Source organism: Rattus norvegicus, chromosome 1 (assembly GCF_021556685.1).
Source record: "Rattus norvegicus strain SHRSP/BbbUtx chromosome 1, alternate assembly SHRSP_T2T, whole genome shotgun sequence".
NCBI lineage: Eukaryota > Metazoa > Chordata > Mammalia > Rodentia > Muridae > Rattus > Rattus norvegicus.
Genome location: NC_141534.1, coordinates 242645964 through 242661356, shown reverse-complemented (window position 1 = coordinate 242661356; position 15393 = coordinate 242645964). Strand labels below are relative to the sequence as shown.

General features: G+C 44.2%; 1 protein-coding gene across 26 annotated transcripts in view; it reads left to right on the top strand.

The window, feature by feature from the left end:
- Asah2 (N-acylsphingosine amidohydrolase 2) overlaps positions 1-15393 on the top strand; it is a 106980-nt gene that overhangs the window by 43143 nt on the left and 48444 nt on the right. For all 26 annotated transcript variants that reach the window (XM_087569653.1, XM_087569135.1, XM_087568642.1 and 23 more), the window contains 3 exon segments: positions 5475-5651; positions 6827-6954; positions 8170-8247. In XM_087569653.1, coding sequence (XP_087425779.1) covers positions 5475-5651; positions 6827-6954; positions 8170-8247 — 383 coding nt within the window.

Sequence of the window (15393 nt, the reverse complement as noted above, 5' to 3'; positions counted from 1 at the left end):
GTGTTTTCAGTTATTCTGACAGCTCATCATTGTTATGAATGCAAATGCTCTCTGAAAGCTTGCCATGCTCCACTTGCGTTCTCATGTATCCTCACGTAGTCATTCTTGTCAGCTTGTCAGACGTCTCAGGGCACCGACGGGTCCCTGACCTCTTCCTCAAGTTCTCACGCAGTTGAGAATGCCTGTAAGGAGGAACCAGTTGAGGACTGCAGTGCGGCAGAGAGGTATAGCACCAGCATGAGCAGCAATCAGGTGTCAGTCGTGCAGGCGTGTGTTCCGTCACTCTTGTTGAACACTTCGCTGCTGTGCTGTGTGGATCGGGCAGTGATGACACCCTGAAGACATCACCTGATGTTGCCACTCTTGGGACTGTAGTGGGACTCGCTCCCCTGTGCAGACAGGAGGAGGGGGAGGAGGAGCAGGAGGAGGAGGAGGAGGAGCAGGAGGAGGGGGAGGAGGAGGGGGAGGGGGAGGAGGAGCAGCAGGAGGAGCAGGAGGAGGAACAGGAGGACGAGGAAGAGGAGGAGGAGAAGCAGGAGGAGGGGGAGGGGGAGGGGGGAGGAGGGGGAGGGGGGAGGGGGGAGGAGGGGGAGGGGGAGGAGGGAATTAACTATTTTCATCTGTCCTATGCCAACAGCAAACCCCTAAGCTGGCTCTGCTGTTTTCCCCAGATAAAATAGCCGGATCCTAGAGGAAGGGATTCATCTTCCAAAATTAAGGCAATTATTAGCAAATAGTAGAGCTGGTCACAAACTCACTGGCATATGCTACAATAACTTTGAACTTACAGTGTTTCTGCCTCTACATCCTAAGTACCAGGCTTACTTGTGGTTTATGTGGTACTGAGGATTGAACCCAGGGATCTCTGTAAACCATGCAAATACTCTCCTAACTATGGTGCATCCAACTAGGAAAGACTCTGTTCTTTTAGATGGAAAATCGCCTCTATTGTTTCCTTTATGGTGTTTTGCTAGTGTTTGTAGAGGACACAATTAGAGTCACAGTCCATGTCCTCTGTACAGCTAAGTCTTAGGGGAAAAGACTGTAACAGAACCGTGCAGGTTGCCATGAATCACAGGAGTACAGTTCTATAGTGGTTATCTATTTCCATATAGTATTTTATCCACCATACAGTAGCCCAAAATGACAATATTTAGTATCTTACTTGCTCTGTGGAAATGGAATTTAGGACTAGCTTAGCTACATAGTTCTGGTGGTTTGGGTTCTCTTGCAGTTATGAGGATGGCAAGGGATAGACACGAAGGTTTAACTCAGGCTACGGGATCCACATGCAAGATGGCTCTAATGGGTTTGTTATCAGGAAGCTTTGGGTCTCCACTCAATTGTCATGAATTCTTGCAGGGCAGTAGACAGTGGTTTTCTGATTCATTTTCAGCAATTGTACACAATTACCCTGTCCTGTTCATTAAGCAAGTCTATACATACTTAAAGTTAGGAAAATTAAGCTTTAGAACTATGTTTTGTTTTGAGGCCAGGTCTCACTGTGAAGTTTAAGGCTATTTACTTAGGTAGGATGAGCATATGTAATCTTTTAAGACTATCACAAGAAGACAAGGAAATGCAGAAAATGAAAAGTGGGAAACCATTTTCATAGTAGAAATCATACTTTACTGTGTAGAATTCCAAATGGTTAGAGTGGAGAGGGAGTGTGCTGGTTAGTTTCTTTGGTCAGCTTGTCACAAGCGTGGGTCATCTAGAATGAGGGGACCTCAATTGAGAAAGTGTCTTTTTTTTTAAAAAAAATTAATCATTCCATTCGTTTACATCTCAAATGATATCCCACTTCCCGGTTATCCCCTCCACCAACCTCCCATCCCACATCCCACATCTCCCAACCCTTCCTTCCTTTTGCCTGTATGAGAGGGCTCCTCCACCCACCCACAGTCTTCTGCCCCACCGCTCCAGCATCCTCCTATGCTGGGGCATCAAGCCTCCCAGGACCAAAGGCCTTCACTCCTGTTGCTGTCAGGCAAGGCGATCCTCTGCTACATATGTATCTGGAGCCATGGGTCCCTCCAGGTACACTCCTTGGTTGGTGGTCTAGACTCTAGGAGAACTGGGTGGTCAGGCCAGCCTATGTTGTTCTTCCAATGGGGTTGCAATCCCCCTCTGCTCCTCCAGTCCTTCCCCCAGCTCCCCCATTAGGCTCCCTGAGCTCCATCCTATGGTTGGCTCCAAGCTTCCACATTGGCACTGGTCAGTTGCTGGCTGGACTTCCTCAGGACCTGCCATACTAGGTTCCTGTCAGCAAGCACCTCTTGACCATGGCAACAATGTTGGGTTTGGTGTCTGCAGACATGAGGGATCCCCAGGTGGAGCAGTCCCTGGTTGGCTCTTCCTTCAGTCTCTGTTCTATTTTTGTCCCTGTTCTTCCTTTAGACAGGAACATTTCTGTTAACAACTTTGAGATTGGTGGGTGTCCCCATCCCTCAACTGGGGGCTGTGCCTATCTGCTGAAGGAGGTCTCTGCAGGTTCTCTCTCCCCCCTCTCTGTACATTTTGACTAAAGTTGTCGCTACTGGGTCCTGGGAGCCTCATAGTTCCCTGGTGTCTGGGACCCTCTGGTGTGGCCATACCCAGTTCCTCATCCCCCTGCTACATATTTTTGTTCAATTTCCTGACTCTTTGTACCTCTCTCACATCCCCTCCAGTTCCTGATCGTGCCCCTCTTATGTCCTCCCCCTCCTTTTTCCCTCGTTGGTCCTCCTTTCCCTCCACCTTCCACAATCATCCTGTTCCCCCCTCAATGCAGGACTGAAGCATCCACACCCTGGGCTTCCCTCCTCCTAAGCTCCATATGGTCTGTGGGTTGTATTATGGGCATTGTGGGCTTTTGGGCTAATATCCACTTATCAATGAGTGCATACCATGTGTGTTTTTCTGTGATTGGGTTACCTCGCTCAGGATGATATTTTCTAGTTCTATCCATTTGCCTATGAATTTCATGAAGTCATTGTTTTTGATAACTGAGTAGTAGTCCACTGTGTAGATGTACCACATTTTCTGTTTCCATTCCTCTGTTGAGGGATATCTGGGTTCTTTCTAGATTCTGGCTATTATAAATAAGGCTGCTGTGAACATAGTAGAGCATGTGTCTTTGTTATATGTTGGAGCATCTTTTGGGTATATGCCCAGGAGTGGTATAGCTGGGTCCTCAGGTAGAACTATTTCCAATTTTCTCAGGAACTGCCAGACTGATTTCCACTTAAAGAAATGTTCATCCTTAGTCCTCAGGGAAATGCAAATCAAAACAACCCTGAGATTTCACCTCACACCACTCAGAATGGCTGAGATCAATAATTCAGGTGACAGCAGATGTTGGCGAGGATGGGGAGAAAGAGGACCGCTCCTCCATTGCTGGTGGGACAGCAAGCTGGTACAACCACTTTGAGAAAGTGCCTTTATCTGAGGGGTCTGTAAGTCCGTGGGGTTCTTCTCAAACTTGGTGTGGGTCTTCCTATATAAATTAAGGCAGTTAAGACAATTCTTCAATTAAGGCTCCCTCCTCCTTCCTCTTCCTCCTTCCTCCTCCTCCTTCCTCCTCCTATTCTTCTTCCTCTTCCTTCTCTTCCTCTTCCTTATTTATTTTGTTATTTTTTTGGGCTTATTTATTTTGTTATTTTATTTTATGTGAGGGAGTCTTTGCGTACGTTTATGTATATGTACCATATATATGCACAGTACCTGCAGAGGCCCACGAAGACATAAGCTCTTCTGGAACTGGAGTTGTGCATAAGGTATGAGCAGCTGTGTGGGTGCTGGGAACCGAACCAGGGTCCTCTGCAAGAGAATTAAGTGCTCTTAGCCTCTGAGCCATCGTCTAGCTGACTAGCAGGTAATGCTAATTTGTAGCAAATTGACATTAAAAATAGCCAACCCACATGGTAACCCTGGGGGCATAGATAGGTTAATGAGGTGAAATACTTTACATGGTCTTTTGTTTTGCTTTACTGACCACAAAATTGGAACAAAGCTGATAGAGCTCATTAGTTGAAGAAGAAGAAGAGAGTGAATTGATATCCCTGAATGTTAAATACATATCACATAAGCTGTTAGACCAACGGTGTGCTGAACCTGGACTGCACTGTCTCATGAGAGGCACTGCTAGTGGTTGCCTTGTGATTGACTCTTTTTGGGATCATTTTAGTGATATGTCACATAGAAGCGACAACAGCAGCAAATGAATCATAATTAGCTACTCAGCGACATTTACATTTTCAGTATCTTCTTGATGTGTTATGTGTATGTGTGTGTCTTTACACATACATATGTGTGTGTTCATTGATTGCCTAAGGTGGTGAACCTTTCCTTTATCTATAGCTGAACAATGAAATTAAAAATCCTAGTTGTTCAAAGCAGTATGGATCTGGTAGGATTAAGGTAATTTTTTTTTTTTAAAGTCCTGAATGGTATTGCTCCTTACTCCTATGCCTAGCATATTAGTGCTGACAGGATGGCTCTTTCCTACGTGAGTCCTCCACTGGATTCCTGGGGTGGCCTCACACACAGTAGGTGGTTTCTCATAGACCAACAAATGACACAGTGTGTGTCAGAGAACAGAGGGGTCTTCATCTTGTGAAGCAAGGCTTTGCAGTCTGTCTGGGATGTCTTTCCTATAGGCAACAGAAACAGCTTCTCTGTTTTCCTTTCAACGTCTGCCAAGCATAGCCCCTCTTCAGGAAGACCTCTAGTCACTATTATCCGCCACCATTTTCCTCACCCTGCCATGTTTTCCTACGTAGGATTCATTGCCAGGTTGTGTAACAGTACATAATTATTTTTGTCTTTCTCTTTCATTGTAATAAAACACCTTGACGGGGTTGGGGATTTAGCTCAGTGGTAGAGCGCTTGCCTAGTAAGCGCAAGGCCCTGGGTTCGGTCCCCAGCTCCGGAAAAAAAAAAAAAAAAAACACCTTGGAGGGTCAGACCTGCTATATTTCCTTTTTTTTTTTTTTTTTCCGGAGCTGGGGACTGAACCCAGGACCTTGCACTTGCTAGGCAAGCGCTCTACCACTGAGCTAAATCCCCAACCCCTACTTCTGTCTGTCAGTAATAGGAGATTTCGAAAGAGGAATACATGGAGTTCTGATTAGACAGACGTGGGCCTGGAGTTTGGTCTCCACTGGTTTTTAGTGGAAAAATCAACTCTTGTGTATTTGTTTGTCAGCTGAAAAATGGGGTTAGTAGAAACTACTTCTGGGGTTATGAATATTTTAAATAGCATATGTACATTAAATACCTAGCCGTGGCTGTGCTTGCACATAGCAAGGCTTTACAGATTGAGAGCATCTGCTGTCGCCATTATTACACTTGTTACTATGAGGGCGGCTTGGAGGGAGGAGGGGCCAGCTGAAAGGGAAGTGGGTGGGACAGACCAGTGCTTCTTCAGAAGCCCCCTTCCGGCTGAGATGCTGTAGGATTCTTCTTAGTTCTATGTTTTGTTTTCCTTCGAGGTCTTGAAGAGACTACAGAGTAAATATGGCTCTCTGTATCGAAGAGACAACGTTATCCTGAGTGCCACTCACACTCACTCTGGCCCAGCAGGATTTTTCCAATATACACTCTATATACTTGCCAGCGAGGGATTCAGCAACCGGACCTTTCAGTACATAGTCTCTGGGATCGTGAAGGTAGGCGAAAAGCGCCCTACAACTACAGTTTACTGTTCTCACGGATGTTTCAGTTTCACCTGCCTTTCCTCTTTTCCGATGTTACCAGAAGCCCATCTGTCTCTTTTCAGTTCAGACACCAGTCTCCAGGAAATGATAGTGGGTGTGAAGGCAGAAAGATGCTATAATGTCCTCCCTCAGAAGGAGAGAGAGCAACTTAGAGACTCAGCTGTGTCAGGGTTTTTATGGGGAGGGAAAGGAGGTGCTGTAGGGGCAAGGAGCGGCATGCAGGAAATGCCATGTGCTAAGTTAGGGCTTCGTCATCCAGGCTGTGAATGGCCATTTTCTCCTTGTGGCTAGAGCACTTGACCCAGAGCATCACCTCCCATGGTTAGTTGCAAATATATGACTTTTCTGTAAGTTAAACAGCATAATAATTTTTGAGATTTCAATTAGCACACAGGTGGCAAAGGCTGGATTTTTTTATAACACTTTTATCCTGTGTTTAGCAATGTGTTAAAGGTCTATGAAATAAATGTCATGGATTATAAGGAATATTAATTATAAAAGAACTCAGTAGATTGGGAAATACACACTACATACCTTAGTAAGAGCCTAGTATACTATACTTATATTAAAAAAAACTTTTGTCTTAGAATGCATAAGTTAATATGTATTAAGCTGCGATAAAAATATCCCCTTCCTCATGGCTTTCGTTAGAAATGTTTGAAAACAAAGAAGATGATGGGGCTGATGGGAAAGTTGGCTACTTGTATGACATTTGAAAATAAACATTATCCAGTGTCCTATTTGGGCCACCAAAAATGTCAAACTGTTCATGACCTAGCAGTCCACAGAGCCCAAGACATGGGACTCTTTCGGGTGTGGTTAATAAGCATGAAACATCCTTACTCACAACACTTCAACTATGAAGGCCACTTCTATTTACCTCCAGAATGATACTGGTCCTGTCATTCTCCCGCTGTTATGCTATAGTCAGGGCACCTTAGAAACAATGGGTGTTGACAATCGACAGGAAATGATAGTGGGTGTGAAGGCGGAAGGGTGCTATAATGTCCTCCCTCAGAAGGAGAGAGAGAGCACCTTAGGGACTCAGCTGTGTCAGGGCTTCTGTTTGTATTACTCAGCATCTCCACAAAGATGCGTAAACTTACAACTCTCTTTTTTAACTTCAGAGCATTGATATAGCACACACAAATCTTAAACCGGGCAAAGTCCTTATCAACAAAGGAAATGTTGCTAATGTGCAGATCAACCGCAGTCCCTCCTCTTACCTTCAGAATCCACCTTCGGAGAGAGCAAGGTAAGTGGGAAGATAATGGCACTTGTATCTTTATGTAACAGCAACCAAAGTCCAAGGCCAGCGTTGGTAAATTGTTGGGTATAGTGGGATCCCAGGAGGGTACTAAAGAACACAACCTTAACACGTTTATCTCAGGCAAGAAGAAACCAGAAGTGAACGTAGACCCAGAAATCAAGTCTTTTCACCGTCTCTGCACACCGTTGTCTGTGGGAAACCACATGGAAGTTGAATGACTGTAGTTGCCGCTGAAATCTTTTATTTTCTATGTGTAGCTTTTCAGGACTTCTCATCTCAATTTGTTGGGTCTCCGTTTCTCTCTCTCTACGAAGCGGAGATGTGAACGTCAAAGCATACCATTGAATGAGCAAGGTTTTCTCTACCTTATCTCATTATCTGTGGTCTGGAAGCATCAGTGTAGTTAGTCTACCTGAATTGAGCAAGGGAGGATGAGAGAGATTCTTGAAGCCAGAGCCAGATATAGCAACCGTCATAAGTAAATGGAGCAGCCGGTGGGGACGAGGGCTTTGTTTTTTTTAAAGCGATGAGCCAGGCTTGTGAATGATGATGAGACATACGTGGGTTCTGTGACAGCTAACAGGGTGCTTAGAGCTCACAGCTCTGGTCTACTGCGTGACAGCTTACATTCGCATAGTTTGCAAAGCTACTTGGTTGTAGGAGTTAGAATCTCATTTCCCTTGAAAAGACAGAGCGTTCTGAAGCCTCAGGTCTTGACCAACTGTGGTTTACATTCTCTTGAGTCCTTCTGAAGAGATTCTATTGAAAGCTGATGTGAGTGGACATTTCAAATGCAAATCCTGTTTGTAAGAGACCCACCCATGTTATATAGTGACATGCAATGATATGAAACTGGATTTTAGCTTCAGTTAGTGCATCTAGTGCCCCTGTCACTGATCATAATTGTAACCTGAGGACTGGGGTGTGAATGCATGTGTGCATGTGTGTTTGAGAGCACTCATGCCACAGCACATATGTAGCAGTCAGAGAACAACTTCTGGGAGCTGGCTCCCCCTTTCACTTTACATGAGCTCTGGAGATGAAAGTCATGTTGTGGGGCTTGCCCGGTTAGTGCCTTTATCCTCTGAGCCATCTCCCCCACTTCTGTTTTGTTAGTTTTTGTGTCTGCTTCTAATGTTTGGACTACATTCGGATCAGTCTCTAATATAAACTGACAGAGTTTCTTCATTTTGCTGACAGGTATTCTTCCGACACGGACAAGGAAATGGTCGTCTTGAAACTGGTGGATTTGAATGGAGAAGACTTGGGCCTTATCAGGTTTTGCATTTCTTTCCTTTTTTTACTCTCTCTCTCTCTCTTCCTCCCTCCCTCCCTTCCCCTATATTAGTTAGTGTCTTTTAATAATTCTAAGGAGAGCAAAAAGAGACTAGACAAGTGCCATTAAGTGCAGAGAATGATGTTATGTTATGTGGTTAGAAGTCTAGCCTTGGCATCAGACATAACTGGATCCCACCACGAGAGCTTGGACATGGTTCTTAGCCTCTAACAGCTGAGCAGTTCACATGTAAATTAATTAATATAAGGCGAGCAAAAGTGAGGGATTTTAGACGTTTACATCTGGCACATAATTTAAAGACCCAGTAGAGTTGTTTTGTTTTGATTTCGTGGTGCTAGGGACAGAGCCTCGAGTCTTATGCACATTAGCCAGTACTCTACCACTAAGCTGCATCCCTAGCCTTTAAGGTTTTGAGACAGGATCTTATCATATAGTTCAGGCTGGCTGGACCTTGTTGTGTAGCCCAGGTTGAACATAAATTAGCTATTGTCTTGCCTCAGCCTTACCTCGTGCTGCTGTGTGTTACCACAGCTAGCAAGATAGCAAATGCTATTGCCTGTCACTTTATCACGATTTAGTATGTGAACTTCTCTGATGTGTTTCCTACGGATGATGTTTGATGCAGAACAATGCCTACTAGGTACAGAAGTTGCGCTGGCATCATCCAAGAATGGAGAAAAGTTCAAAACTGCATCTTAGTACAGACTTTGACACAAGTCTCTGATAGGGACACCAGGAAGGAGGGTACAGACTTGGTTCTCTTCAAGAGATTGAACTAGTCTAGGAACTGTGTGGATGGCTAGCATTGGTATAGACACCCTGACCTTTGGACTTTTAAAAGTGATACAAAATGCCCTCAGAACGTTTCTGAGAATGCTTGGTGCTTCATTCAAATGTCTTGGGTTCCCTCTGGCCTCTCATCTTCTCAGCTATGCGACTGTAGGGATCAAGACTGTATGGGACTGTCTTATCTTATGCATACTATGGGGTGATGTGAGTCCTTCAATAGACTCCACGGAAGATAAGCTAGACAAATATCCTTAAAACAAATGAGATGATCGACAGAACTGTTATGTTTATTAGTGAACGATGAATGAATTCATGAACTGTGCTAATTAATGTTGTAAGACATTGGGAAATATAGTACCAACTTATTTCGAGACCATTGGACTTGGAAGAAGTCAAGCATTTCCCTAGGAGGCTTAAAAACTGTGAGCTGGGCTAGAGTGTGTGTCCAGGATAAGGTGTGGAAAGGAAGTGGGCCTCAAGTTCCAGTTTGTAGAGCACATTAGTATGAACTATTATCAGGCGAGGAACATACATCTTCAGTTAGTTTACAGAGTAACCCACAAATGGTGGGCAAGGGGCCTTGCCGCCCTTACTCTTTCTTTTTAGCTGTAGGCTGAATGATTAAAGCCATTTACAGTTCCCTCGTACCAGTTTTGAATCATTTGACAATGGCATCAGGCCATTAACACAGTCAGTTTTGTGTCCAAGCTGTTCTGCGCTGTGTGCACATCACTGTGCTGCAGATCTGGAAGTCTCGGGGCCAAGTGTCAAGATTATTAGCAGAGCTTCTCGGTGTGCTGTGCCTGCAGTAACTTGCTATTGTTTTGGCTGTTCCTAGCATGCTCTCCTTGATGCAACTGCCCTAGCCTCTTGCTATACATAATAACTGTTCTTTGAATGCATTAAAAATGATCCAAAACATGAAGTAATTCTGAGCCATGAAACTGGAGAAATGATTCTAGAGGTTCCAAGTTCTGTTCCCAGTCCCCCATCACATGTGTACTGCATCTGCCTTCAGCTACAGGGAATCTGGTACCCTTTTCTCCCTCTTTTGGCTTATGCAGACACTCATTTGTACCTAGTATACACACACACACAAACATACATGGACATTAAAAATAGAATGTCTGGGCTGCCAAGCAACATAGCCATCACCTGCTGGTCCCTGATGTCATGCAGAATCCCAAAGTGGGAGGAGTTTGGAAATTATTTTAAAAAATGGAAATTGACTGGTGCGGCCTCCAGCTGGGGAACAGAGACGAAGTGCTTTGCCCTTTGTCATAGCCAAAACCGTCCTCCCATAATTCCTTCCTTCCTAGTTTCTTTAGTCGGTGAATTTGTACTAGACACCTATAAATGAGGAAGGAACGGTTCATCCTTTGGCCTTAAAAATCGAAACCAAATATCTTAGAGTTTAATGCCTGTGTTTGGATTCCCTGAATCAGTCCCTTGGAGTCATTCTTGGTGACCCAGTCCCCAAATTGTAGACATCCTGTTTTCTCTTTCATAGTGCAGGTTCTTACCCTCTTACCAGTGTCTGTGGAATATATACACTGTGGGCTGTGCTGCCCGTGCAATGAGCCAAAATAGACAGAGCCGCTCTTCTCGTAGGACCTGTAGCCCACTGATGGGAGCAGAAGGCATTTAATTAGCATAAGATCTACATAAAATAATTGGGCTAAATGCTAGAAATTACATAGTTAAAGTATAAGTGGGTTATGTGTTTAGAAAGGAATGGGTACAGGGCTATATTAAAGGATTTTGTAGAAAAGATCAGAAAATATTTCCCTGAGGAAATGAATGGAGCTGAAAGCTGAAGACTATTAACTGGCGAAATGGGGGATGAGAGGAACATTCCATTCGGTGTACATGGAGAAGCACATGATGTTCCATTTGAACAACTGATAGGATATCAGGGTATCTAGAGAGCAGAGGACAAAGGGGCAGGCTGTATGAGACACTCACAGATTAGATACAAAGGAATGGTTTTTATCTTGCCCAGGGTGGTGTCGCATACCGTCCATTTAGCACGCAGGAAGCAGTCCAGAGGTTTCATCCAGCCTGGTCTACATAGTGAGACTTTGTTTCTAAAGAACAAAACTAAACAAAATAGCAACAAAACAAGGAGAAATTTTAGGTTGGACCAGGAGAATAGAAAATCCTTAAAGTATTTTAATCTGAGGTCAGGAGTGGGGACTGTTGAAGAGTTAGGAGGAGTGGTTACAGGAGCCCTCATAGGAAAAACAACAGTATCAGCCAACTAGACCTCACCTAGATCTCCCAGGGACTAAACCACCAACCAAAGAGTATACAGGGGGGACCTATGGCTCCAGCCACATATGTACCAGAGAATGGCCTTGTCAGGCATCAATGGGAGGAAAAGCCCTTGGTCCTATGGAGGTTTGATGCCCCAGTGTAGGGGAATGCCAGGGCGGGGAGGTGGGAAGGAGTGGGTGGGTATGGGGAGCCCCCTTATAGAAGAAGGGGAAGGGGGAATGGGATGGAGGTTTTTGGAGCAGAAGCTGGGAAAGGGGATAACATTTGAAATGTAAGTAAAGAAAAATATCCAATAAAAGAAAAGAAAAGAAAAAAAAAACCAAAAACGAGTGGGGACCTGAATAACAGAACTAAGTTACACAAGTCAGATTGGGCCACAAGCCACACCATCATCTGTACCTGTCAGCCTCCATTGCTCTGGCTGTCCATGTCAGTAATATTTCTATCTTTCTGTACACCTCCCACCCTCCATGCCACTAAGCAAAAGCATTATGTGATTTTACTCCAGACAGAGAGAGCATGTTCTGGGGCCTTCTGAACCATGACTTGAAATGTAAGCTGTGCAGCATACTTAAGATCGCCTTGGCAGACTCTGGAAGTCGTGTCTGTCTGTCATGCAGTGCAAGAAACATGACTGATATCAGGACATGTTAGGAAGAAAAGCCGAGTGCTTTCTTTCTTTCAAACAAAGCAAAACAACCTTTCAAGGGCAGATAACCTGAGTGCCAGTTCTGCAGAGCGAAAGGGCCAAGTCCCAGCATGGCAGCTGGGAAACCTCGGGCTTCTTCCCCCAGGCGGGGCACAACTGATCAGGCTTGGTCTTGCCTTCCTTCACATTACAGTAGCACAGTGAACTCTTTCCCTCTTCCTTCCCCCTCCCCGTGCCCTTCTCTCCCTCTCTCCTCCTCTCTCCTTCTCTTTCCTAGCCCTCACCTTCTTCCTTAGCCCCCTCCCCTTTGCTAGCCCCATTTTCTTTCCTATTCCCCCAACCCTTCCCCCTTTTCCCCCTGTCAGTGACTGTTTCCCTTGCCTTCTAGTTTATATTTTACAAACCCTTTAATTCTTATAAAAGGGGCCCTGCAAGGTGCCCTTTGAAGGAACATTTTAAAAACAACAAGAGTACCACTGATGAGTGAAAACTCTCACAATAATTTGTGTAGGAACCTCCCAAAGTCCAATGTGTGGAAACACACAAATGACATGGTCTTATAGGTATTCAAACACATACACATACACGCATGCATACACACATACCTTCATACATATATACACACATATACATATGTCACACACACACACACACACACACACACACACACACACGTATATAACAGGATGCGCTTGTGTGGATCTTGACCAAAGTCGTAGTGCCTGGTTACTCTCAATGGCTTCATCTTTGCTATCCTGTATGCTTTCCCCTCAGTTCACCTGACATTACTCAAATAACAAATGCTAAAATTTCAGTGGCAGCTTTTCAAGAAACCATTTTTAAAGTATTGAAGCAGGGTCTCATGTGTAGCCCAGTCCTCAAAGGTGTGCTCTTCTTGGCTCAGGCTTCCCAGTGCTAGGATTGTAGGCACCCACCATGCCCTGTCTAGTCTACTAAATGGTCTTTGTTTTTGTCTCCGCCCCTCCAATTCACCCCATCCTTATCTTCCCTACCAGTGCTAGCCCTGCTCTGGGAAGCTGTGATCTCTGTCCCTGCTGGTCTTTCCTGTCCTGCTCCTTTCTGAGTAGCTCAGAAAGCCAGCACTGGCTGTCTGCCCTGTTCTTTCTTCTCTGCCTTTTTCTTCTCAGGTGAAGTCAAGGTGACTGTGTGTCTGCTGTCAGGTCTGCTGCACCTTCTCAGAATGAGAAGGTGCTTCATAAGGACTTTCACATGCCAGATTAATGACCTTTGACTGATAACAAAATGTGTTCGGAAATCAAAACCATAAAAACCAGAGGACAGAAGATCTTGAACTTAGCTAATTATCGAGGGCCGAGAAAGTTCCTAGCCAGAAGAAATCTGTAGGATCGTCCCCCCCCCCACAGACAAATTTTGTTTTTCAATATGCAAATAAAATATTTTCACTATAAGAAATATGAATAATTTAGAAAAGTAGGCAGGAAAAATTAAAAATATTAATCACACAATTATCTTACCATAAGCCCATTGTGGTTAAGAGTTAATCTTCCCATACAAAAGTAATTGTAAAAAAAATAAGGGTGAATGAAAAAACATGTGGTAAGGGGGGTGCTTACCTGATTTCACTCAGCAAGCACTAAAATGTTCAAATACCATGAAAAATATGGACCGTGCTCGCTCTCACACCGAGGAGGTTGAACAGCTTGGCGCTTGCTCTGTTTTGTGGCGACCCTCTTCGTATCTTCTATGTTTTTTGTCTCAAAGTCTGTACAGTTTTATTAAATAGAATCAATTCAGCAGGGCAGAGATCTCAATGTGTTTTTGAAAAATCATTTTTTTCAACCTTCCTTTGTGATTTTGCTCGCGGGTGCTGCTTCTAAACCTTGTCCATCTTGGTTGTAAACCTGACCACGCCAGCATCCCATGGTGGGGTTAGACTTATCATAGGAATTGATCGTTCTGCAGCCGGACTTAAGTGTGCCTCCTACTGAGTGTGACTTGTTCCTTGCCTTCAGTGTTTTACTCCCGTCTCGTCTCTCGCTTTTGAACTGGGGGAGATTTAAAAGCTGCCTTTACATGGCAGATTGTAGTTCTCAGTGATGCCACTCAGGTGACAGTATCTCTTGTCTCACAAGACCTTGCCAGTTCCCCCTTAAAGATCAGGGTATACTTCCCTTGCCCTGGTCCTGTGATTTTAGCAGTGACATCGTCCCAGAGCTGACCTCAGTTTCTTGTTATTTAAAAGACTTTCTCACTGTAGTATTCAAATTATGAACCTTAAAGGAAAAAATTAAACAAAAATCATCTGTTAATCTTGAGGATTAGACTTAACTTTCATAAACATTTTGTGGCATAGTCATTTAAACTTTTGCTAATTTGTTAATATATAAGGTGAGATTTTATTATCTATAAAGCTTTACTTATTTTTAATTAAGCAATAACTTTTGAATATGTTTTAGCATTAGTGTTTTTATATTATCAGGTAGAATTTTTCATAGTATTCATATATATGTATATATATATAATGTTCATAAGAGAATACATTTTATCATATTTTACAATCCTTTTTTTAATTGGATATTTTATTTATTTGTATTTCAAATGTTATGTGCTTTCTAGGTTTCCCCTCTGGAACCCGCCCTATCGCATTTTCCCTTCCCCTGCTTCTATTAGGATGCTCTACCACCTACCCACCCACCCACCCACCCACCCACCCACTCACCCACCCACTCCTGCCTCCTCACCCTGGCATTTCCCTGCACCAGGGCAGCAAGCCTTCCCAGAAACAAGGGCTTCTTCGCCCATTGATGTCAAAAAAGGCCATGATCTGCTACATATGTGGCTGGAGCCATGGGTCCCATGTGTACTCTTTGGTTGGTGGATTAGTCCCTGGGAGCTCTGTTGAGTCTGGTTGGTTGATATTGTTGTTCTTCCTATGGGGTTGCAAACCCCTTCAGCTCCATCAGTCCTTTCTCTAACTCCTCCATTGGAGACGCTGTGCTCAGTCCATTGGTTGGCTGCAAGCATCCCCCTCTGTATTTGTCAGACTCTGGCAGAGCCTCTCAGGAAAAAGCTATATCGGGCTTGTGTCAGCAATCACTTCTTGGCATCCACAGTAGTGTCTGGGTTTGGTGACTGCATGTGGGCTGGATCCCCAGGGGGAACAGTCTCAGGATGGCCTTTCCTTCAGTCTCTGCTCCACACTTTGTCTCAGTGTTTCCTCCTGTGAGTATTTTGTTCCTCCTTCTAAGGAGGACTGAAGCATCCACACTTTGGTCTTCCTTCTTCTTGAGCTTCATGTGGTCTTTGAATTGTATCTTAGGTATTCTGAACTTTTGGACTATATCTGCTTATCATTGAGTACATATCATGTATGTTCTTTTGTGACTGGGTTACCTCACTCAGGATATTTTCTAGTTCCGTCCATTTGCCT